Genomic DNA, 26,488 nt, shown 5'->3' on the forward strand with positions numbered 1-26,488 from the left:
GGTGACTCTTGGTCTTCCTTTCCTGGGGCGGCCCTCATGTGAGCTAGTTTCTTTGTAGCGCTTGATGGTGTTTGCGACTGCACTTGGGGACACTTTCAAAGTTTTCCCAATTGTTCGGACTGACTGACCTTCATTTCTTAAAGTAATGATGGCCACTAGTTTTTTTTTTACTTAGCTGCTTTTTTCTTGCTATAATACAAATTCTAACAGTCTATTCAGTAGGACTATCAGCTGTGTACTGTATTCACCTCCTGCACAACACAACTGATGGTCCCAACCCCATTTATAAGGCTTCCCACTTATTAAACCTGACAGGGCACACCTGTGAAGTGAAAACCATTTCAGGTGACTACCTCTTGAAGCTCATCAACAGAATGCCAAGAGTGTGTAGAGCAGTAATCAAAGCAAAAGGTGGCTACTTTGAAGAACCTAGAATATAAGACATATTTTCAGTTGTTTCACACTTTTTTGTTCAGCATATAATTCCACATGTGTTAATTCATAGTTTTAATGCCTTCAGTGTGAAGCTACACTATTCATTGTCATGTAAATAAAGAAAACTCTTTGAATGAGAAGGTGTGTCCAAACTTTTGGTCTGTACTGTATATATATAAACATATATATACATATACATACATATATACACACACATGTATATATTCTATACATATATATATCTTTATTCTCCTTGAGAAGGAGAAAAGAGTAAAGGGTGAAGAGAATGCAAGATAACACCCTAGAGCAGATGCCCATTGGTTTAATATGTGCATATTACAGTCTGAAGGCTCCCATATTAAGTCAAGAAAAAAATAAAAAAGAGGAACACAGAGAGAGAGAGAAAGAGAGAAACAGTCCATATAAAACACATATCTGCAAACATCTGTGAAGTAAATGATTTCTTCATGCTATTCCATGGTCTACATGCGTTTTTCATCATTCAATTTCAACTGATGGCTTGTAGGCAAGGCGTGGGAGGCTTCTGAATTCCATCAAATCAATTAGGAGTGGTATCTGGAAAGCTGTCACTTTGATAAAAAAAAAACAATCCCTGTCAAAGTTTGCCTCAGGTATTTCAGCTGCACTCAGTCATATCAGAGTACTCATAAAACACTTAAATGATTGGAGTGATGGATGGATGTCACTTGTATGGCCTCACTATGCTCGAGTCACACTCATGTTCTCTTCAGCTGCAGCTTATAAAAATATTGGCCTCTGTTTTACAGAATTTTCCTCAGCAAAATTTAAAATGTACTGATCTGTTAAACAGTTCTATTTAGGTTTCAGCGGTTTGGGAAATATGGAAAGCGTACTTATAAATCCTTAGGCTTTTGTCAGTGGCCAGGTTTCTTTCACACTGCAGTTGACTGGGTCTGTGAGTGTTCCAGCTTGCAATTTATTGCTAAAGTTGACGTCTTTCTGCCATGAAATATGGTGTCACTTAGACCTGAAATATTTTAATGTTGAATGTACATTGATATTACACCTACAAATATTGCTAATAAATAAAACATCTTGACGCACGTAAGAAAAAAAAAAAAATCAACCATATTTCAGACTGACCCTGAATATCTGTGCTCATTTTTTATGTTGCTTGCTCAAATTGATAGTTTAGATAAGGTAGTTTATTCAGAGTAAGAATCTATAAAACTTTTGACTGACTTTGACTAAAAATAAAATCTTTATCTGTGAATTCTGAAACATGTACTGGCCAAAGTTAGACCAATAACAAGTTTTTAACATATAAGCATAGAAAATATTTAGCTACAAATGTACAAATCTGTGTTAAAATATAATTCATCTTGTGTCTTTTAATAATCTTGAGTTGGAGCCACACAATTTACATTCTAATGTTAGCATATTTTTAACTTTGTGTGCTCACAAACAGTACCTGAGTGCCAGTTGTGCCATGGATTGTACATTGTGTGATGGGAGATAACCAATCTACAGCTGAAGTGAGATTACAATGTATATCATCATTGTGAAAAGGAAAGTACACCTCTGCGATATGATGTCAGACAAAGACAGTTGCTTTCCTTTCGTGGGACCTGACATTGTTTCAGCTCCATATAACTTACACTTTGCATTTCTTGCTTTTGGTTTTTGCTCAAGTCCACATGCTTTGTTGACAAGTTCAGTCAAATTGACTGATAACGCAGCTTGGCTGTGTAGAGATTACCATCTTACATCCTGCTTGGGGCCCTTGGGAACACCATACTGTATCATTCTGTCAACAGCCAGTGCTCTGCGAGTGCTCCACTTTCTGCGTGTTTGTGTGTGCAGTACAATATTTCACACTCCACTAGACTCTGCCAAAATCAACTGCCCAACTTCCTTGCTCATCTTTCTATGCCTTGGAAAGTCTCTACACTGTGCAGTCTTATTGAGGTGAGACTGAACCTCGAGCTATATTCAAATTATCTGAAACACCATCAACATCTTAACTGTAAACTAGTGGAATTCAATACAAACCTTTAGGCTATGTAAATCAACTTAATTGCTTCTCTATCACTGATACCCATGCATGTGTCAATTTGCTTTTGAAAAACAGAACTTCTCCTGAGGTCTTGGACAATACCTCAGTGTCCAGAAAGCATTAGGGATTAATCTAACACACAAGAAAAAAATGTTAAAACTCTGCTGAAAGTTCTTGTGCACCTTAATGAGCCCAGTTTGTGATGACAGATAAATTAAGTCAAGTTTCTCGAGGGTAGGGGCTCCTCTCACTCCTTCAATGTAAATAAAACATGTTATTATTTCCAACTGGCCATACAGTAGCTCTGTCTATCACGAAAGCTATAAATCAAGTCTCTGGTCTTCTCAGGGGTATGCCATTCCCTTTCCCCTTAATCTGCTAGATTTGCATGCTTGGTTGACTATATAGAATTCTGTTTTTAGCTCAATGACCAGCTGCTACCCTCCAACTGTAGTGCATACAACAGTCTTCCCACATTTGCCTTGAAATTACGTAGTTTCAGGTGTTCAGTCATACACATTTGTCTTGCATTTGTGGTTTAACAGAACTTAACAAAACATGGATTTTATGGGCAGAATGTTGAAGCTGTTTTTTAGCTCTGTTCGTTGACATTATTGTAGCATCAGAAAGCACCATATGTGGGTTTATGTAGTTTTTGAATTAAATGCTGAGGGATTTGCTCCATAGAGTAAAGAGGATACAGTTCTGCTGGAAGATGAAATGGAAATCACGCCTCCAAGCTTCTTCATGCTGTTTTGGAGGTCAATTGCTTTCTTCAAAGACCCGTGTTAAAGCATAGGACCTAAATATATGCTGCTTTGTTAGAAAATAGGTTCATTCTCTTTGATTCCTTTTTAAACTGCCATGTCATTTATATGCAAGTTTTGTTCCTATGTTGCAGTAACATGCAAGATAATTTGTCAAAAGGAGTTCATCATGCTAGGGAAAAAGACAGAGAAACATCTCAGGTCTTAGCTGCACATGATCATCTATGTGCGGCTTTGAAATCTGTGCTTGTTGTGTTGCCTGCCTTGAGAAAAAAAATCACATTTTGTTCAGATATTCCTCCTGACAGAGAAGACAACCATCATCCAGACTGGAGGAATCTGTCTATCTCTCCATCCTAATTGGTCATCCTGCTATCAAAGTAGGAATTTTGCCCTTTGGCCAAATCATGAAGTGTCAGTCACCATGGTAAACCAAGGACAAACATTGAGAAACAGGCTGACAGAAAAAAAAGTTATAATAAAACCGATACTGGAACAAATTCCATATAGAATAACTATCTGAGCTGCAACATAAAAAACTGGTTCAAACAATCCATATTGAGAGACCTTTGCACAATGGCTAACAGTTTTAAAAAGTATTGTCCGTAGGCATTTGTTGATTATTTTCTGACTTGAAGCAGCTGGTTGTGCATGAAACATTATTTTCTGCAGTGAACACATCCCCTCTGTATCCCTCATTGGAAATTCTGCTGCTTTCTTTAGAAAGCAGTGACGAAGCGTTGACCCCTCTTAGAGAAAAAGAGTGTTGTTGTAGTACCGCGCACCCCTTTTTCCATTGCACTTGCCTGTCACTTTAGACAGCCTCTCACTTGAGAGCCCTCTCTAAGATCAGCACTAAACTCTCTCCTTAGTCTCAGGAAGTGTTAGAGGAAGCATTCCCCTCATAGTGGGCTTTTCTTAGACTCCTAGGGCTCATTGCATATTTATAGCTACTTCTAGAGTTGCCAACATGAAAATACAAAAAAGATTTTAATTATTCACTGTCATATTGTCAAGATGCTTCTTTCGTTGTGAGTTAAGTATATATCCTGTCTCTACCTGCCAACATGGAGATAATTTTCTCATGAGCTCAGACTGTTAAAACACTTTTATGGATCACTTAATTGCCACACAAATCATGCAAATACAGCTACTGCTGTGATAGGAAATTGAGAGACTGCAATTTGTCATCAGATGTTGGGCCACACTAATAGATCCTTCAAGACTAAATATTGTGCAGGCTGAAATATTACACAGCGAACTGCCCATAATTGTGCAATACAATTCATATAAGGTTGGTTTATTGAATAGGGTGATAAAGTAAACTTTCTAGTTTTTAGTGTAGTGTCTGTTAATTGTATCGTTTTTTGCAATACTCTTATTTTTGTGAGAAGGGCATCAATTAGATTTTCTCTTTAGGCTTTATAAGAAGGATCTTTAAGAAGATACAAAAACATTCAAAATGTTTTCTCCCGCTTTGTAGCATGAGCAATTATTTATTTTTATTAAAAGCAGTGGCAATGTTATACCACTTGTGTGACAACGTTTTGGCCAGGCAGTTTTGCATAGACGCTCTACATCAGGACTGCATATAGACGTCATTGAACCATGTCTAAATGAGGTTTATGTATATATCTCAGTGTGAAAATCTTTTAGGCTCGCTTTCTCTTGCAGCCTGAATGAACTGTAGACATGTCTTTGCAAGTAGGAGTAAATTCAAGCTTCTGATTCCCTTGAATTCATCTTGAACATTTGATACTGAAAATAGTTTACTTTGAGTCTTCTTCATTCATTAACAGCATCCAAACTACAGAGGTTTTTTCACTGCTACCCGCTACTCGGGTATACAGGTCCTTCTCAAAATATTAGCATATTGTGATAAAGTTCATTATTTTACTTAATGTCATGATGAAAATGTAACATTCATATATTTTAGATTCATTGCACACTAACTGAAATATTTCAGATCTTTTATTGTCTTAATACGGATGATTTTGGCATACAGCTCATGAAAACCCAAAATTCCTATCTCACAAAATTAGCATATTTCATCCGACCAATAAAAGAAAAGTGTTTTTAATACAAAAAACGTCAACCTTCAAATAATCATGTACAGTTATGCACTCAATACTTGGTCGGGAATCCTTTTGCAGAAATGACTGCTTCAATGCGGCGTGGCATGGAGGCAATCAGCCTGTGGCACGGCTGAGGTCTTATGGAGGCCCAGGATGCTTCGATAGCGGCCTTTAGCTCATCCAGAGTGTTGGGTCTTGAGTCTCTCAACGTTCTCTTCACAATATCCCACAGATTCTCTATGGGGTTCAGGTCAGGAGAGTTGGCAGGCCAATTGAGCACAGTGATACCATGGTCAGTAAACCATTTACCAGTGGTTTTGGCACTGTGAGCAGGTGCCAGGTCGTGCTGAAAAATGAAATCTTCATCTCCATAAAGCTTTTCAGCAGATGGAAGCATGAAGTGCTCCAAAATCTCCTGATAGCTAGCTGCATTGACCCAGCCCTTGATAAAACACAGTGGACCAACACCAGCAGCTGACACGGCTACCCAGACCATCACTGACTGTGGGTACGTGACACTGGACTTCTGGCATTTTGGCATTTCCTTCTCCCCAGTCTTCCTTCAGACTCTGGCACCTTGATTTCCGAATGACATGCAGAATTTGCTTTCATCCGAAAAAAGTACTTTGGACCACTGAGCAACAGTCCAGTGCTGCTTCTCTGTAGCCCAGGTCAGGCGCTTCTGCCGCTGTTTCTGGTTCAAAAGTGGCTTGACCTGGGGAATGCGGCACCTGTAGCCCATTTCCTGCACACGCCTGTGCACGGTGGCTCTGGATGTTTCTACTCCAGACTCAGTCCACTGCTTCCGCAGGTCCCCCAAGGTCTGGAATCGGCCCTTCTCCACAATCTTCCTCAGGGTCCGGTCACCTCTTCTTGTTGTGCAGCGTTTTCTGCCACACTTTTTCCTTCCCACAGACTTCCCACTGAGGTGCCTTGATGCAGCACTCTGGGAACAGCCTATTCGTTCAGAAATTTCTTTCTGTGTCTTACCCTCTTGCTTGAGGGTGTCAATAGTGGCCTTCTGGACAGCAGTCAGGTCGGCAGTCTTACCCATGATTGGGGTTTTGAGTGATGAACCAGGCTGGGAGTTTTAAAGGCCTCAGGAATCTTTTGCAGGTGTTTAGAGTTAACTCGTTGATTCAGATGATTAGGTTCATAGCTCGTTTAGAGACCCTTTTAATGATATGCTAATTTTGTGAGATAGGAATTTTGGGTTTTCATGAGCTGTATGCCAAAATCATCCGTATTAAGACAATAAAAGACCTGAAATATTTCAGTTAGTGTGCAATGAATCTAAAATATATGAATGTTGAATTTTCTTCATGACATTATTGAAAATAATGAACTTTATCACAATATGCTAATATTTTGAGAAGGACCTGTAGTGCATTCACTGACATGAAAAATACTAGAGTTTTAGGTTCCAATTTGTCTTTAATCACTTGTTTTTGTTAATTAAAGAGGACATCATAGGTGTTGAAATCAAGGTGAAAGTAACAAAAGATCAAATAGCAAACCATAAGTTTGTAAGTTTGTAAGTTTAAAAAAGTACAAATTTCAAGAACTCTGCATATATTTAATATAATTGGTCTGTATTTGTGTGCTTTTGGAGATGTAAAATGTGCATTACATACACCTGTTTCAATTGAGAACAACTTCAAACACTGATTTATTTGGTTGACAGCCAGAATAGTCCCAGTTCCCCAAACTCTCTATCTAATTAGAATGTAAAGCAATTTTTCATTAATCTTTTTTGCTTTTAATTAAAACCCTAATAGACATTATGTGAAGTCTATGAGGCATCCTACAGTGAAACCCACATGATACTCAACTCTAATTAAAGAGCTCCAATATATTTTTCAAGTCCTCTGTAAGAGTGCCTAAAGAATATTGTTGGTTACCAGTTTTCAGCATACCTTCCTGCCATTCCTGTGAGTGATAAAATTCAAATGATCATACGTAAACATGTCCTCGCAAGGGAAAATAAAAAATGAGTCATATGCATTCCCTTGAGTACCTATGTCATGTCGTCCTCCTGACTAATACCCACCACGTCTTGCTGAGCACTCACGCTCTGTCCCGGCTGGGACTGAGAACGGAGCCGTGGCTGACAGGGGCGAGCTATGTGCTGCTCTGCCTCATGGGAGGTAATGAATCTGTGTGGCTGCCGAGACTCAAGTGTAGACAGCAGCAGGAAGAAAAGTGATCAGTCTTTAATGGGGAGGTAGTACTTGTGGATCACTGATAGCAGTAGTGAGATAGACATAAAACAAGAGCAAAGAAAGGGGGAGGAAGCCTCCCTGAGAGAAAGTGAATAAAAATGTGAGAAGTAGCAACACATTGTGAAGGAAAAATGATTAAATAGCAAAAAATAGGGTGGGTCAGAATAGAAAAACACAAAAGAAATGTTTGGCTCCAGAGGGAAAGAATTGGATTTGGGGGAAGAGAATGACGTGTCATCCAGCCAGTGTTAACATTCCTGCGGAAACATGCTCCCTGTTCCCCCACAACACTCTCTTAACCACCGCAGAGGGGGTTCATTATTCTCACTTTTCTCTCCCTCTAATTATCATTATCCTTATGGGGTATAATTACCATTTCACTGCCTAACACCCATGTAGACTGCTCAACTCTGAGTCACTCAGAAGGTTATCAATATCTACTCAATTGCAGTCTCATCTGCTTAATTATAAGATTTGGGCTTTGTGGTAACTGAATAGGATGTGAAATCAAGTATTATGCCCTTTGGTATTGGTGAGAGTCTGAAAATCAGCAAAAGGCTCTGAAATAAGCCAATGCTTTTCAAGGCTGTTAATTAAAATCTGTGGCTTTCTCCACAATATAAATCAGAGAAAATCTAAGGTTATTAAAAAAACTAAATTGTTTGAAACATAATCCAAACTCGTACAGAACTGAAAATGTCAGGAGAAAACCAAATCGTGTTGGTCATAACTTTAAATCCTCTGTCTTTGATTCTGCTCAGTCATTACGTCTGTATAGAACTTTGACATTTAGTCAGTCAGTCATTTTCTACCGCTTATTCCATAGTGGGTCACGGGGGAGCTGGTGCCTATCTCCAGCAGTCTATGGGCGAGAGGCAGGGTACACCCTGGACAGGTTGCCAGTCCATCACAGGGCAACACACAAACAACCACACACACACCTAAGGGCAATTTAGAGTGACCAATTAACCTAACAGGCATGTCTTTGGACTGTGGGAGGAAGCCGGAGTACCCAGTGAGAACCCACACATGCACGGGGAGAACATGCAAACTCTATGCAGAAAGACCCCCGGCTGGGAATCGAACCCAGGACCTTCTTGCTGCAAGGCAACAGTGCTACCAACTGTGCCACCGTGCAGCCCACTTTGACATTTAATCATACTTTATTTGTTTTCTTTGATTGTCAAAGATTTGTCAGTAAGCCTATGTAACCACTATGCTGACTTTCCTTGTCAAATAGGAAATATCAGACGGGTATGCTATTGGCCACAAACACAAGTTTTAAGAGGAAAAAAAAGAACTGTTTTCAAATTATCAGTAGCAACAAACAAATAAATATAACAATTTGTTATATTAAATAATCCTTTCCGTTTACTGTTTTATTTTTTTTTTTCAGTTCCAAATATCTTCATAAACCTATGAAGAGGCCAAAACAAACATTAAACATGATTATTTGTACAAAAAAGTAACAAAACAAATAAAAACATCAATAATAAATATGTTGTTACAGCAATTTGTTTCCATCTTAACAATACAAAACACACAAAATTATTACATTTAACAGACCTTGGTTATAAAGGGTTTCTAAATACCTCTGTGGCATTTCACAGTTGTCGCTGACGCCTCCAAACTGATGAATGGTGTCTTCATCTGTGGCAGCTCAACTCCTAGAGCACAGTACTGACACACGCTGGAGAAATTTAGAAGACCTGCTGACTGTAACAGACAAAGGGCAGTGGATCTGAGACATCTTGGGTGGGAACCCAGGAATGAGGGCATGGGTACAAAGTTTAGGGACAAGAGGCAAAGAAGGTGATCATATGAATGTCTCACTATGCATATGAGGGACATAAAGGAATTTGTGCCAGAGATTGCCTCCGGACAGGCAGGAGGCACATCCTCTTTGACCCCAATTACTTGAAGTATATATATTTTTTTATCAGCTAATCCATGGCATATATGGTGTCACCTCCAGTGTTCCGTAGAGACTTTGTCTGTGTTTTAGGAACCGACTAGACCCACATGCAGAAAACGCTCAAGAGAATCTGAACGGTTTAACAGGTTTTATTGTCAACTAAGGTAGAACCAGGTAAGTACTGGTCGGGAACAACCACCAACTGTATGGAGAGAAACAAACCGTGAGTAATGGTACTGATAAGGGGTAGAAACAGATGGAATACTGTATCTTACTAGGTTGAGGATGTGGACCGCCAGGAGGAGAGGTATACGGGGACTGGAAGCAGACACAAGGTAGAACAGCGAAGGTAGGTTCGTAGGATTTCTCACTAGACCTTGGTATCCGGGGCTTGGCTTTGCAGTGCTTGTACTTGTACTTGGCGTAGGTCGTGGAGTGTGGTGGAGGGTGGACAGGGTTCACTGGGTGAGGAACGTGGTGGTGGAAGCCAGGTAGCGGCCAGCTGGTGATTGATCCGGTTGAACCACGGCTCGGTAGCGTCTTGTAGGCAGTGAGGAATCCCTTGTAGTCCAGGAACAAAGTAACCCTGGGAGGTAGTCAGCCGGAGGCAAGACTGGGTACGGACCAGGTTGTCTCCGGCGTAGTACTGAAGAAGAGGACGCAAGGCAGGTTAGACGAGGTTTAACGAGGACTTCTAAATCTTTACTAAGATGTTTGGCTTGAGCTTATACCACTGTAGGCTAACACTGCTGGCCACTTCCTGCTTAAATACTCCAGGAATAATCATCAGGAACGGGGTACACCTGTCTCCTCACACCACGGTCTCCAGCGCCCTCTAGGGACTAAGCACAGTCACTAGCAGGCAGAAAAACACTCACTCCCAGAACCCCAACCTTACCACCCCCTCAACGGCTGCCATCTGGCGGCCCAGATGAAGTTGACGGGCGAGAGACCATAGAATCAGCGACTAGGGCCGGCTCCCAGACAAAAGACCGGGGCACGCAAGAGCAATCCTCCGGACTGTAAGCCTCTCAGTTGCCGAGGAACTGCCAGCCACGACCTCATCGACGGGAGTCCACAAACCGTCGGACCGCTCAGACAGAGGGGGATAGGCCGGAGGTAAAGAGCCACTGACAATGACCGGCTTGACCTGAGACACATGAAACGTGGGATGAACATGAAGGGAGGAATATAGACGGAGGCGAACAGCAGAGGGTGCTATGAATCAGAAAAAGGCGGACCCAAGATTCAGCCAGACACAGTACTGAAAGTTTAAAAGGTTTATTCAGCCACAGGAAAACGTCACACAGGTAACACTCCTCACAGCTTCCAGGAATCACTGCTTTTGTCTTGAGTGGAACTTGAAACCCAGAGGGGAAACCTCAGTGGGCGGCAGGCGGTGATCTCCACAGCACAGGTAAGAAGTGACTCCAGGCTGAATAATCCGAGGGCTAGGCTGGCTCAATAATCCAAGGACAGAATCAGGGTCAACGATCGGGGCAAGAGGCGTCAGGCAAGGGGCAGGCAGAGGCATAAACCAGATGCAGGAAACAAGGTCGACAACCAAAATCCAAATAGTCCGACAGGGAGCAGGCAGAGGCATAAATCCAAAAGGCAAGGTAAGGTCAAGAACAATGATCAGACAGGAAGGAACGCTGGATATCTTCTCACACAATGGCTTTCAAAAGTCTGGCACCATCTGCTTGTCAGAGTCAGTATATATCAGGGAAGACACAGGTGCTTTGCATTCCACAGATTGCACTACACTGCAGCAGCCACCAGGTGCATCTCATCTGCTGATTGCAGCCAGGGAGACAGGGTAGAGCAGACGTGCCAGAATCATAACAGAGGGGCCAATGACAGACTCAATGACGTAAGGACCGATGAAACGAGGAGACAACTTTTTGAACATGACCTTGAGGGGAATAACCTGAGAGGACAGCTAAACCTTTTGACCAGGTCGGTAGACCGTGTGCGGTCCACGATCTTCTTGTTCTGGGCCGTCCTACGGTGAAGGGCCCGAACCGCCACGCCCCAAAGCTGTCTACAACGGCGGATATGGTGATGGACGGAGGTGACAGCAATGTCACATTTGTCCGCCGCAGACAGAGGAGGCTGGTAGCCTATGGAGGCCTCGAATGGGGTGACACCGGTAGCCGAAGAAACTTGGGAATTGATGGCGTACTCGACCCTCGGTAGGTGTTTACATCAGTCCAGGGGGTTGGATGAGGTCAAGCACCTGAGCGCCGATTCGAGCTGTTGATTCAATCTTTGTGTCTGCCCATTAGACTGGGGCTGGTAACCCGAAGTCAGGGACACCTTGGCTCCAAGAGCTGAACAAAACTGCCTCCACACCTGGGTGATTAATTGGGGCCCGCGATCTGACAAAATGTCCTGAGGTATACCGTGCAGTTTGAAAATATGTTTAACTAAAAGCTGAACTGTCTGAAAAGCAGATGGAAGTTGTCTCAGTGGTACTAAGTGGAAAGCTTTAGAAAAACGATCTACAACCGTAAGTATAGTAGTCATGCCATTAGACACCGGTAACCCTGTCACAAAATCAAGCGCGATGTGTGACCAGGGATATCTTGGGACACTAAGGGGTCGCAGGAGGCCTGACGGGGGTTGAGTACTATGTTTATTTCTTGCACAAACTGCACAGGCGAGTACATATTCTCTTATATCGCTGTGCAGGGATGACCACCAGAATCGTCTACTGACTAAAGCTATGGTCCGTCTCACTCCTGGGTGAGCCGAAAACTTGGCGGTGTGGAACCACTGGATTAGCTGTGTTCGCACAGCGGCCAGGACGTAAGTACGGTTGACGGGCCCTGTTCCTGGGTCTGGGTCAGTCTGCAGGGCCTGGGCTAACTGCTCTTCGATCTCCCTGAACAAGGACCCAGCGGTCCAATTGGGAGGTATTATAGGTTCTCGTCTTTTCTCAAAATTGTCTGCCAGGAAAGTGCGTCAGGCTTGGTATTCTTAATGCCTGGTCTAAACAAGATAGATAGGTCGAAGCGAGAAAAGTAAAGTGACCAGCGTGCCTTTTGTGAATTCAGTCTCTTAGCTGACTGTAAATATGCCAAGTTCCTGTGATCAGTCCAAACCAAAATGGGATGCACAGCACCCTCTAACTACTGCCGCCATTCTTCTAGGGCCAGTTTGATTGCTAACAGTTCTCTGTCTCCCACATCATAATTATGCTCGGTGCTACTACGGCAATGAGAAAAAAAAAACCACAAGGATGGAGTTTGCCGTTTTCCCCTGATTGTTGTGATAGTACGGCCCCAACCCCAATGTCAGAGGTGTTGACCTCTAGAACATATTGTCTGGAAGGATCAGGGTGAACTAAAATGGGGGCCTGAGCAAACTTCTCCTTGAGGTTGAGGAAGGCCTGATCAGCTTCAGGGGTCCAACTAAAGGTGGTCTTAGTGGAGGCTAGTGCCGTCAGTGGGGCCGCCGTCTGGGTGTAGTTCTTAATATACCTGCGGTACAAATTGACAAACCCCAGGAACCGCTGCAACTGCTTCCCTGAATCAGGAACTGGCCACTCAAGGACCGCCTTGACCTTCTCCGGGTCAGAGCTAACCTGTCCACCCTCGAGAATGAATCCCAGGAAAGTGACTGAAGTCTTATGAAATTCGCACTTTTCGGCCTTCACAAATAGTCGATTTTCCAAAAGTCTCTGGAGAACCAAACGGACGTGTTGTCGGTGTTCCTTCAGTCCCGTGAGTAAATCAAAATGTCATCTAGATAAACAAAAACATTTAAAATTTATCTGAGAACATCATTCACTAGTGACTGGAACAGTGCGGGGGCATTACAAAGGCCGAAAGGCATTACTAAATACTCAAAATGTCCTAGTGGTGTCTTGAATGCGGATTCTAACTAAGTGATAGGCGTTCCTAAGATCTAGTTTAGAAAAAATAGTTGTTTCACGGACCCCGACAGACTTACTTTTCAAGCCATTTGTTTTCCTGAAAGACATAGGAATAATGGCTTTGTTTTGCTGACCTGGATGTGTTTCTCCTGTTATGAAACCACCAAAATCTATTTCAAATAAATGCTGATACAAAAAAATTACATCTTAACTGTTCTTCTGTTCAACCAAAGATCTTAAATGTGATTGGATTATTGTTCAAGATGGATTTTGAAGAGACATGCAGATAAATCTTTTTCTGATTCATTATAATAGTTTTTAGTCTTGCATTCACAGCAGCCGATTATCTGACCCCATCTCTTCTCCCATTTTCCCACAGAGACGCTCATGGATTCCACCACAGCCACGGCGGAGCTTGGCTGGACAGTCTATCCTGTGTCGGGGTCAAGTGACAATAGCGTATGTGACTTTACTCTCCCTGCATTCTCACTTCAAATATCGCATTTGCAATGTGTTTTTACCTTTTGACTTTCCTCAAAATCACTATGCAAAAACAGCCACAAATGAAGGTAGTATGTAATTATTTGTTTTATGTTTTCTGCTAAATATACTGCACAAACCATATGAGTAACATGGCTTATATAAGACATAATTCACTTTACTTTTTTAACTCTTTAACTGCTAGTTTGTTTGCACATTGTACACATTTTAACACAGCATTAAAATACTTGTTAATATTCTGAGTGCTACTTGTATAACTGGTGCTGGTAATTGGCCAGCACCAGGATGTGTAACTGAAAATTTACCTTCTAAACTCAATGCTTAATAGGCTGCATTAACAAAAATTCAGAGGAAATTCGAGATACATAATCATGCTGCAATTTAAAGCACAGGCAATATAATACACACGCTTGAATAATTTTCTGAATTTACATCTATGTCTAAATTGTGCAATTAATTCACGTGGTTGAAGTCCAGTAAACAATCGTTGTCCATGATTGGAAATTTAGAATAGCACAAAATGATCTGGTAAAATAAAAGATGATAGAAACAAAACATTTTGTTTAGTATAAAGTTGTATTTCCTAAGTGGTATGATTTAATACTCTTAATACCAAGGGATCAAGAATGAAGCATTTTAATGCATTTTAATTGGCCAAAAATGGCCACAATGAAGTTTACTGGTACAAAATCTGAAACAAATCTATACTCTTGGGAAATCTCACTCTACATCATCAACACAACAAAAATAGTTAAAAAGAAAAACAAAAGCCTGAAAGTTAAGTGGACACAAATGGCCAGCATAAAAAACAGGGAAAAGCCATTTTCATGACACAAGTGTGAGGTAATTCATTTTCACTAATTGCGTAGTTAATGTGTAAATTAGCACAGTCCCCAATAAAAACCTATCATCTGTTGGTAGGCAATGTTTTGGTTTCCCACTTTGAGGTCAAAAGATTAATCAGAGACCCAGCATGGTTGCTGAGTGATCTAGATTTTTTTTCTCTTAAAAAAAACCAAAAGAAAAATTTTTTTTTAGTCATAAAAATGTGTTTTTTGCGAACATATCAAGAACATAAAGAATAATAAACTTCCAGACTGGAAGTAATGTGTTATATGGCTCCTATTACTGTTTGATGCATGGTATTTCCAAATGGTTTGCCAGGGCAGTGGTTGCTTGTAGCCACATGCAAGCCAGGCCTACTTAAAGCAGCCAAAACCAGTGTCTCTGTACCCTTCACTTTTTACCTCACCACAAGATTTAGACCTCTTAGCATAAGCCCAGAAAAGACAAAAAAGCACAGTAGACATTTTCTGGAGCATTTCAAAATCCTCTTCAAGTTCTATTACATTTCTTAGTTATTTGTGGTTTATTGATGAGTTAAATTTAACTAATATAAATTTGCACCAACAAAAAAAAGGCCTCTCAGCAGTTTCATCATACATCTTTAAAGTTGTTTATCTTCTCTTTTTTTAGTTGAAGGGACATTGCAGGAAGCCCACACCTTGATAATTTTTATAGTGAATAGCAAAGCCCAGATTTCCTTTTGTCTTTCCAATTCTCACCTAAATCTCCTCACTGGGATTTTAGTCACAGATAAGACCGTTTACAACACACCTTCCTTTCATATATGAAAAAGGTTAGATCAAGTAAACCATACACCAAGTAATTTACTTTGCTAGTTTGTCCAAGTGGAAATGATGCAGTGAAATGTTTTGAACCTAAAGTGGTTCTCAAACTTTTTACCATCACAGTAAATACTCAATTTTCATAGTACCAACAAACTGATGGAGAGTCCATAACTGCTCTACTATTGTTAAGGGAAAAACAAACACAAAATAGCGTTATTACCCATTGGCACTTTATGATAGGGTGATACTTTGTGAAGGGGGTAAATGAATTATAATTCATTTCATGTTTTAAATTCAGAAGTCTGAATTTTGGTGGAATGTTGAAAGTTTCCAACCTACCCTAACCTCAAAATTGGCTGCCTTTCATAATAAAATACAGATGGCCCCAGTAAAAAGAAAACTGCCTATTTACATATTTTAGGATTTCTATCTTAGATCTTTCACGTATACAGTACTGTGCAAAGTCCTTGTAAACATTTGTGTAAGTGTATGGAAGTAAGAAATGTAAAGAAATACTTGTAATGGTTTGCCTGGGCACTCAGCATATCAATTAGAAAATCCCAGTTATTTTTAAACCTGTAACAGGAACATGGTTAAATTTGGTTCGATGTCATTCTCAGATTAACGTTGCAGTTTCAAAGGTAAATGGAACAAAACATAAATGGCTACCAGCACTTCTTCCTGGTTAACTTTTTTCGGCCGCTACTTTAGGGCACATGGCCACTGCCCCTGTGAGCCGTTTTTTTTTATTGCTTTTTATAATAAATGGATGTTTCCCCAATATGATATTTTATGCATTTGCTACTCGGCCCACTTAACTGTTTTTAATTTGTTGGATTTTCAGGTCAGTACCTGTTTTTACTATTTAACAAATACTTTCATAAGCCCACCTCTCACTGAAAGTTGTAGTCACATGCTACATGCCTTTTTTATATCTTTATCTCTTTCACTGGCCATCTTACATTACCACAAATATGCCTGGCATAGTTATTATGACATTTTGGGTCCTTTTTTTGTTATGGGTATAGGAAGACATAGATATGATGTCATGTTTACTGGACACTTTTAAGATAAGACAAAAAGAAAGGTTGAACATGTTTTGTTTTCTTGTGGACAAGGCCTATAAACCTTAAACCTGATCCACCTAACTGTGTGCTATTTTGTAATAGCTACAATATTTGTTTTATGTTGTTTACCTTTGCGTGTATCTGCATGCTTCCATTTACCGTTCACTTTGCTGCTAAAAAAACAGCTGCTGTTCTATTCTATTGATGTTTTTTTCAATTTGTATGCATTAAAGAAAAAGGGGGGGGGGGGGGGGGGGGGGTAGATCAACAAAACTTGGTGCAAATGAGGGAACTGCAGCCTCCTAAATCTGGCCCTGATTATCAGCTTCAGCTTGTACTTGAAATTTTCTCCTCTGCACTTTTGTTATGAGACGTTTTTGATCAAGCAAACATCAAGTTTCTTAAATAACTTATAGTTCTACAACAAAGTACATTTGTTCATGTGGACCACAAGATATTTGTACCAAACTTTCTTCTGGGTAGCGTTAAAGACAGCCCAAGGATAACCAGTGGTACCTATGTCAGTTTCAGAACCACAAGCTGAAGCTCATAGGCCCCATTCATGCTGCAGGCAAATGTGGCCAATATCAGATTTTTTTGCGGTCAAGTGACCAGTTCAGACTTTTTAGAACAATGTGAATGCTCATATCTGGCCCGTATCTGACTTTTTTGAGTCACATTTGAGTCACATTCATTTGTGGTCCTGAATCTGACTTGTATCTGATCTTTTGGAATGTGACTCCATTGGGAACGACCAAGGCGCATTAGATGTGACTTTGACGTCACTTTTCGTCACAATTTTGCGCCTCCCAGCAGGAAACGGTAGCAGTTAGCAAAACAGACGGGGGGAATAGTACTGCACAGCAGAGAGACAGCGAGAAGTTAGAGATCTTTAATAAACAGAGATAAAACTTTATTCAATCCTAATTGAAAACCTCATAGTCTCTACATTATGTCTTGAAGACATAAAAACTTGGATGACTTTAAATTTTTTGCTTCTAAATTCAGACAAGACAGAAGTTGTTGTCTTTGGACCGAAGTCTTTAAAAAAGAAACTGCTTAGTCAATCACTTAACCTGGATGGCATTAAATTGACCTCCGGTAATAAAATAAAAAACCTTGGTGTTATTTTTGACCAGGACATGTCATTTAAATCTCATATTAAACAGGTTTCTAGGATTTCCTTCTTTCACCTCCCGAACATTGCCAAAATTAGAAGTATCCTATTCAGGAGTGACGCTAAAAAACTAGTCCATGCATTTGTTACTTCAAGGCTGGACTATTGTAATTCTTTACTATCAGGATGTCCACAAAATGCAGTTAAAAGCCTTCAGCTGATTCAAAATGCTGCAGCAAGAGTTTTGATGAAAATTAAAAAGATAGATCATATTTCTCCTATTTTAGCTTCCCTTCATTGGCTCCCTGTTAAATCCAGAATAGAATTTAAAATTCTCCTCCTCACATATAAAGCCCTTAATGATCTAGCTCCATCATACATCAGAGATCTGATGGTTCCATATGTTCCTAACAGAGCACTTCGTTCTCAGACTGCAGGTTTACTGGTGGTTCCTAGAGTCTCCAGAAGTAGAATGGGAGGCAGATCCTTTAGTTATCAGGCTCCTCTCCTGTGGAACCAGCTCCCGGTTTTGGTCCGTGAGGCAGACACCCTGTCCACTTTTAAGGGTAGGCTTAAAACGTACCTTTTTGATAAAGTTTATAGTTAGAGTGGCTTAGGTTATCTTCCTTATTTTTTTATCTCCGCCTTCCTCCCTCCCTGTTGGATGGAGTAAGGGGGAGTCAGGTTTAGCCTAAACCGGCTCAGTTATGGTTGAGATGCAAACACACCCTCCGTTTCTGCTACCTGTATGACTCCTCTCTTCCTCTCAGAGAGAGGTATCCCGATCCCTGTGGCTTTTAGTATAACAATGGCCATCAGTGGGATCTAGATGGACAAACTTTATCAGTTTATTATTTTACTTAGTGTCCCTACACGTGGCCCGTTCTGGGGTGGCTGGTCTCTGGCACTCGGTGGTTTGGTCTGGCCTCCCCAGCGGCCCCGCGCCGTGGGGTCCCTTGAGACGACATTGTTGTAAATAAGCGCTATATAAATAAATAAACTGAAACTGAAACTATCTCTGTAGTTATGCTGCTATACGCTTAGGCTGCTGGAGGACATGATGACCACTTTCACCCTCTTCGCTACATTCTCACACTACTCTCCAATTCTGCATTATTTGCTGTTATTTCAGCTTTTAACTTTGTTCTCTCTCTTTTCTCTTCCTAGAAGCTACAGCTGACCTGACTCTGTGCCTACCTGTGACACCTTTCTGGAGAGGGGAATCGTCCAAGCTTCTGCTGCCAACAACTTAATGCTCACCCTCTACCGATGATACACTTGGCCCTGTCTTTCAGTGTTTAACCCTTTCTCTCTCCTAGACATAGCTACTGACTGAGCTTTTACTGTAACTAATTATATGTGCTCTCTTTCAGACTCTATCCTTGAAAACTGGCTCAAAGTTTATCTGTTCTTTCTTTCTAGATGAAACGACTAAAGGAGCTACATCCACTAACATTTACTTTTCCTTCCCATAGAAAGTACTCCTGGATCAGTGCTTCTGTGTTCTTTGTGTGTCTCTGCCACGACCGACTGGGGGTTGGAGAGAACAGAGCAGATGGCTGCTCACACTGAGCCTGGTTCTGCTGGAGTTTTCTTCCTGTTAAAAGGGAGTTTTTCCTCTCCACTGTTGCTACATGCATGCTCAGTATGAGGGATTGCTGCAAAGTCAACGCCAGTTACTGTCCACTGTCTCTACATGCTCATCCAGGAGGAGTGAATGCTACAAATCTCTGACTGGATGCAATCTGTTGGGTTTCCTTAGATAGAAAAACGTTTTATCCAATTTGAATAAATAACTAACTCTGACTGCACTGTTCAATGGTTAGGATTAATTGGAATGTATGTACCTGACTTTTGTGAAGTGCCTTGAGACGACATGTGTTGTGAATTGGCGCTATATAAATAAAACTGAATTTAATTGAATAGGAACCGTCTGGATATGGGACGTAGTTTGTATCATAAAATTTGTATTTAACCTTTCAAAAAGAGAACTTTAAAATGCTATTGAGGTTACCGAGCATGTGATGATCTGCCCCTGCTGCAGTCTGATACACTGGATTGCATCAAGTCTTCTGCCTGTGGAGTTGAGAGGAGAGGTGCTGACATACAGGTCCTTCTCAAAATATTAGCATATTGTGATAAAGTTCATTATTTTCCATGTCATGATGAAAATTTAACATTCATATATTTTAGATTCATTGCACACTAACTGAAATATTTCAGGTCTTTTATTGTCTTAATATGGATGATTGTGGCATACAGCTCATGAAAACCCAAAATTCCTATCTCACAAAATTAGCATATTTCATCCGACCAATAAAAGAAAAGTGTTGTTAATACAAAAAACGTCAACCTTCAAATAATCATGTACAGTTATGCACTCAATACTTGGTCGGGAATCCTTTTACAGAAATGACTGCTTCAATGCGGCGTGGCATGGAGGCAATCAGCCTGTGGCACTGCTGAGGTCTTATGGAGGCCCAGGATGCTTCGATAGCGGCCTTTAGCTCATCCAGAGTGTTGGGTCTTGAGTCTCTCAACGTTCTCTTCACAATATCCCACAGATTCTCTATGGGGTTCAGGTCAGGAGAGTTGGCAGGCCAATTGAGCACAGTGATACCATGGTCAGTAAACCATTTACCAGTGGTTTTGGCACTGTGAGCAGGTGCCAGGTCGTGCCGAAAAATGAAATCTTCATCTCCATAAAGCTTTTCAGCAGATGGAAGCATGAATTGCTCCAAAATCTCCTGATAGCTAGCTGCATTGACCCTGCCCTTGATAAAACACAGTGGACCAACACCAGCAGCTGACACGGCACCCCAGACCATCACTGACTGTGGGTACTTGACACTGGACTTCTGGCATTTTGGCATTTCCTTCTCCCCAGTCTTCCTCCAGACTCTGGCACCTTGATTTCCGAATGACATGCAGAATTTGCTTTCATCCGAAAAAAGTACTTTGGACCACTGAGCAACAGTCCAGTGCTGCTTCTCTGTAGCCCAGGTCTGGGGAATGCGGCACCTGTAGCCCATTTCCTGCACACACCTGTGCACGGTGGCTCTGGATGTTTCTACTCCAGACTCAGTCCACTGCTTCCGCAGGTCCCCCAAGGTCTGGAATTGGTCCTTCTCCAAAATTTTCCTCAGGGTCCAGTCACCTCTTCTCGTTGTGCAGCGTTTTCTGCCACACTTTTTCCTTCCCACAGACTTCCCACTGAGGTGCCTTGATACAGCACTCTAGGAACAGCCTATTCGTTCAGAAATTTCTTTCTGTGTCTTACCCTCTTGCTTGAGGGTGTCAATAGTGGCCTTCTGGACAGTAGTCAGGTCGGCAGTCTTACCCATGATTGGGGACCCTGTTGTGGGCATGGTAAGACCCTGGATGGGAGTTTTAAAGGCCCCAGGAATCTTTTGCAGGTGTTTAGAGTTAACTCGTTGATTCAGATGATTAGGTTCATAGCTCGTTTAGAGACCCTTTTAATGATATGCTAATTTTGTGAGATATGAATTTTGGGTTTTCATGAGCTGTATGCCAAAATCATCCGTATTAAGACAATAAAAGACCTGAAATATTTCAGTTAGTGTGCAATGAATCTAAAATATATGAATGTTAAATTTTCATCATGACATTATGGAAAATAATAAACTTTATCACAATATGCTAATATTTTGAGAATGACCTGTATATGATTAAAAGTTGCTCTCGACATGATAAAGTTCTGAATAAACTCGGTCTCTGCAAAGTTAACATCCCTGCCCCACCATTGCTGGCTGTGTCTCTCCATTCAAACAGTTTGTTGTGCTGAATTGGCAGTCAGATCTCCCTAAAACAGAAAAATAAAGAGTTGCTTTCTCCTTTTATTCATGTGTTTCCCACACAGCACCCGCTGACAATAAATGGCTTCTGTTGTGCCCCTAAACCATAGCACCTATTTCTCTGTGTTTACTGTCGTGCTGCGCCTGTCGACGCTGGAATTGTTCTTATGCGCATGCTGGTCAGTTTGGAGCCGCAACATTTTCAAAGTAATGGGAACGACCACACAAAAAAAACTGATTCTTGAAATAATCGGATTTGAGCATTAAGACCTGCAGTGTGAACGAAGCCTTAGTTGATCACCTCTGATCTAGTTTGGTGTTCTGTAGAAATGTTTGACTTAACAGTTTTTTTAAGGAGGGTTCTGTTCTATTAAAACATTCAGTATAACTGAAAACCTTTTACAGTATCTGATGGCTTTTACATTTGTTCTCATATTGTTTGCTTTTGACTCTAGATAATTTGCTGTGTCTTATGAAAAACTTCATATACCGCTGAGTCCCTAATCCTCTGGATTTATCCAGTTAAAGATCAGCTTTATCAGTGTGGACACTGACGTTTTGATATTTATTTATCCAAGCTTGTTAAGAGGCCCGTCTACTGAAGGGTACAAGAGTGATGGAGATAGCTTGTCCCTTAGGGCCCAAGGCAACAGGTGCAGAAACAGGACTAGCCCAGCTTCTCAATTTAACAGCAAGGGATACCTTACAGAAGCTATTGTCTTACACTTATACTACAGTGCATGGCCTTATGCGCTTAGCTAGTGGATCAGTAACGTCCAGCAATGCATGCAACCAGTATGTGGCTTTCACTACTCTGTATAGCTATAGGAAATATTTTCTAACTGTACATGAGAAATGTTCCAATCGAGTGGAAAATCACACAAGAAGTTGTCAGGTATGTTATCCCTGTCTTTTAATTATATTCTTATTTTACAGGGGATCTAAATATGGCTTGTCAAATCAAGAAGAAATTCCTTTAAATATTTACAAATTTGTTCCAAATGGTTATGTATGAGATAAAATTATACTTAAGCATTTTAATTCATATTGTATATCCTTTCCCATGTTTAATCATGGTATTTTTTAATGTAATCATGTGAAGTAACATGAACATCTGATACCCCAAATGCCAAAAACTGCATGGTCACTAGAGACTGACTCAGACTGGATCTTGTTACAAAACATTTTAATCAACATCAAACTCCAGTCCTTCAGGGTTTCTTGCAACTTTTAGATGTATCTCTGCAAGACGCCAGCCCTCAAGAACTGGAGTTTGACACCCCTACTTCAACCCATGACTGAGACACATTCTGGCCATCTTGGTGGGTTTTTCTGAAAGGTCAAGGTAAATTGGGGGAATTGAGGTAAACTTCCCTCAGAATTGGGTGACTTTGCATGTGGAGGTTGTGATGTACAGATGATGATTTGTTTGCATGACCGATCGGTCATAAGAGGATCCCTAAATATGTAGAGCCTTATATTGACCACATTGAGTTCCACTTAATGTCTGCTGTTTTCTTCTAGGCTGGCTATGCTAGCTTTGTTCATCACAGCTCACATTTATGCAGGGCATAACCAGCTTGATTGTTGTTTTGTACAAGGCCAGGGGCAGCTAAGAGATGGATTTGCCTCTTCAGCCACATTGTCAAACTGTTTTGTGACAATGTGCAGTTGTGTTCGTTTAGAACTGCATTATAGAAATATCCCAGCTTTGTGACCTGCATAGGCTTATCTTCTGCCTGTTACAAAACTCATCACTGTGTGGCTAATTTTTCCAGTCAAGTAAATTGAGGGGGATTTTCCTAAATCTCACTTTTTAAACTGCTCAAGGACTTTAAATTTGTATTTATTACTGACAGCTCCATTTTGAGATACAGCTGAGCTTTCCATTGAACATAGCCATGATTATTATGGTGTCCAAAATGGCATAGCTGAGTGCAGTGGAACCTCTGATGACACATTTATTTTCCTTCACCAAGCCAATTTGCATAATGAAAGTTTGAACGGGAAAATAAATTTTTTCATTAAATATAAAGTACAAAAATTTATTCTAACCCCCGCCCACAATCCCCTACAATGTGCTCATTACTCAAAATCACAATTCATTTTCTGCGTCATGGAGGCATTATTTTTACATAGTAAAATTGCTAGAAACGTTGAATGGTGAAATAATCAATTCTCAATTCAATTTATTTATATAGTTCATGGACATTTGCTTCTGTCTGCACTGAAAGATGTCACAAATATGTGGCAAAACATTGCCTTTATACAGAGTCATTTTGTAAAAGACAGCAGCTTTGTTTAGGTGATGATGCACACAGAAGCCTTCTACATTACACACCTTTTTTTGATGGCACCAGAAGTGAACGCCTCTCCACCGCCATGGCCTCTATGTGCAGACATGGTGGCAGGGACAGAAAATGGAGAGAACATGCAACACGGAGATGGACAGAGCATGTAGCAGCAACACTTGGAGCATACAAAACAAACAGGTTTGCAAAACAAATTAGCAGTCTAGCTTATGCGTTTACTGCATCAACCCTGCATATTTGTGTACAGGGGAAAATTTGCATTCTGGACATTTATGTGACATTCACAAGAATTCCCTTTCAGATGGACTCTTTCAGATGTGTCTTTCAGGTTTATAAGTGGTGAATACATGTTCATAACTTTGTTTGTAGCAGTATATTAGTCATCTTTCCGTGCTTTTAATTTTCGTTTCTTTGTTTCTGTCCTTTTTGTGTCACACCCCAGCTGATTAAGGCGCATGCCAGATTCTACTGGTGGAGTTTTTTTTCCTGTGTTTTTCACTGACTCCTGTGTTCTCAAGATTGGAAATTTAATTAACGTCAACATTTGATGGAATCTGCAAGCTACTTTTTCTGGACATTTTTCCCCACAAATTGGTGCTTTTTAATTCTGAATAAAGACAATCTGAATGCACTGGACTTGATGACAGTTTGATTTGAATTTCATCCGTTTACCTTTCCTGTGCAGTCCCCTGGAATGACTTTGTCTGAATTGGCACTATTTAAAGAAACTAAATTGAACTGAACTGACAACAGTGATCAACTGTAGCTAGTACACTGTCTACAGTTTGAACTTGACTCACTGAATATCTACTATATGACTATGTGAACTGATATATAGCTGGCTAGCAGTGCAGGGTTAAGTGGTCAATGTTTTTCTCTCAGCTGACAACTGCAGCCATTTAGAAATAGACATATGGCCCCAGGGAGCACACACAACTACTGTGGAAGGAAAACTGAGGTCTCCTACACAGACTGAGAACATAAGGCAGTGTGTGTGGGTTAGGTTATCGTTATGGATGTGTTTTAATGTGGTGTGGTACTAAGACGCAGTATATCTAGTGTCACTTAGGGACACGACACAGCAGACTTTTGCAGTAACAGGATGTGGACTGCATGCTTACAATCATGTTTGCTAAAGAAATCTGTTTTGATTTGTCAAAACTATTCTTTATTGTATTGTGGTTGTGTACAAATAATTGTGGATAATTGAAACAAGCCATCAAGACTTCTTTCTATTATAGTTTTTCTTCTGTCTTGGGAGCAATTAAAAACTGGATAACGGGACTTAAAAGGAGACCACTGATTTGCTGTGATTCACAATTAAAGTCTGTGAAATTTGTTTTGTAGAATGATTCAAAAATACTTGCAAATATAATCCACATGTAGCACTGTAAAAGGGAAGAAAAAGATAGAACTGTTCTTCTTGCTTCATGTGTTGTGCATTAGTAGTGGACAATGCAAACCATGGCAGGCTACAGCAGACAGTTCTACTTAAGCCTTGGAGTGGGTAAGTCTCTCCTCTCTGTGAGGCCCACTTTCCTTCAGGATTTGGCTCCCATGGCCTCGCTCGTCGTAATTGAATGCAGACAGTGGGTGTCATTTGTCCGCTGTCCCTCTAGGGAAGGTAGTCTAGCCCTGACAGATTTCCCACAACTGCAACCAGGGCGAATGTGCCCCAAGAGTTTTCCATTGGGTTTCTCTCTCTGCTTTTGAGTGAATAATTTATTTACTTCTGTCAGTGATTGAGCGGTGATATGAAATGTGTTTCGGTATTGTAAGGCTAGGTCAGGTTAATTCAAACACTGTAATGACAAGATGTGATAAATACAAGGTTTATGCTGTGTGAAAACAATGAAAACATTAAATCTTTGATTGTTCTGACAGTGTATGCATTCCATTGCTTGACTAATGTTATGTTTTTTCCAAAATGTATTTTTGGTTATTGAACTGTTTTAGAACTATAAAATAAGACTTTAAAGTGATTTGCAAAGCTTTGAATACATGCTATGGCAAAGAACAGCTATTTAGCTTGTTCACAAGGATGATGTATTTATCACAAGTCTGACTGGCTGTTGACAGTGCCCATGAAGAGTAAATTTGTGGTGAACTTGATGCAGCCAACAAACTTCCTGACCGTCTGCATGTTGGTTGTTACTGTCTTCCAGATGTGTAAAAAACATATGAACTTTTGACAATTTAATGGCATTGCTTTCTGCATAGGATCTCTCCAAGGGCATTTGTAATGCCACCAGATGCTGAGTTTTTTGCTCCTATTTTATGATCAGACTTGAAAGAAGATATCAGTACTGCGCAATTTGTGGGGTTTGGCGTTGTTTTCATGTAGGGTTTGGTTGCCTTTGTGGCAGTGTTAATCCCATGAAAGTTAACACAAGTTCTTGATGTGTACAGTATATCCTTGAGCAGAGCATTAAATCATAATGTCTTTGCTCATGTGGAAAAATTAAATTAAAACAAACACGACATAAATATAAGGGATGTAAAAAGATTTTTATGATATTTGAACAGCAAAATATTTCTTGTCAGAGCATTGTCTGTCTTGAGAAATGCTATCCGGAAGCAGTATCAGTCTATAGCAGTGGACATATGGCATGTTTTTATTTGCCCAATTTTACCCCAGATTCCCAGTCAGGAAAGTTCTGTGTCAGTCTGCAGTAGTTAGGGAAAGTCTGAAGGGTGAGTTGACCCATACATT

General features: G+C 40.6%; 1 protein-coding gene across 6 annotated transcripts in view; it reads left to right on the top strand.

The window, feature by feature from the left end:
- Window positions 1-26,488, top strand: part of ephb2b (eph receptor B2b) — a 161,747-nt gene that overhangs the window by 44,482 nt on the left and 90,777 nt on the right. For all 6 annotated transcript variants that reach the window (XM_047347320.1, XM_047347322.1, XM_047347321.1 and 3 more), the window contains exon 2: window positions 13,712-13,791. In XM_047347320.1, the coding sequence (XP_047203276.1) occupies window positions 13,712-13,791 (80 nt within the window). The remainder of the gene's footprint in view (window positions 1-13,711; window positions 13,792-26,488) is intronic.

This window comes from Girardinichthys multiradiatus, chromosome 20 (assembly GCF_021462225.1).
Source record: "Girardinichthys multiradiatus isolate DD_20200921_A chromosome 20, DD_fGirMul_XY1, whole genome shotgun sequence".
Classification (NCBI taxonomy): domain Eukaryota; kingdom Metazoa; phylum Chordata; class Actinopteri; order Cyprinodontiformes; family Goodeidae; genus Girardinichthys; species Girardinichthys multiradiatus.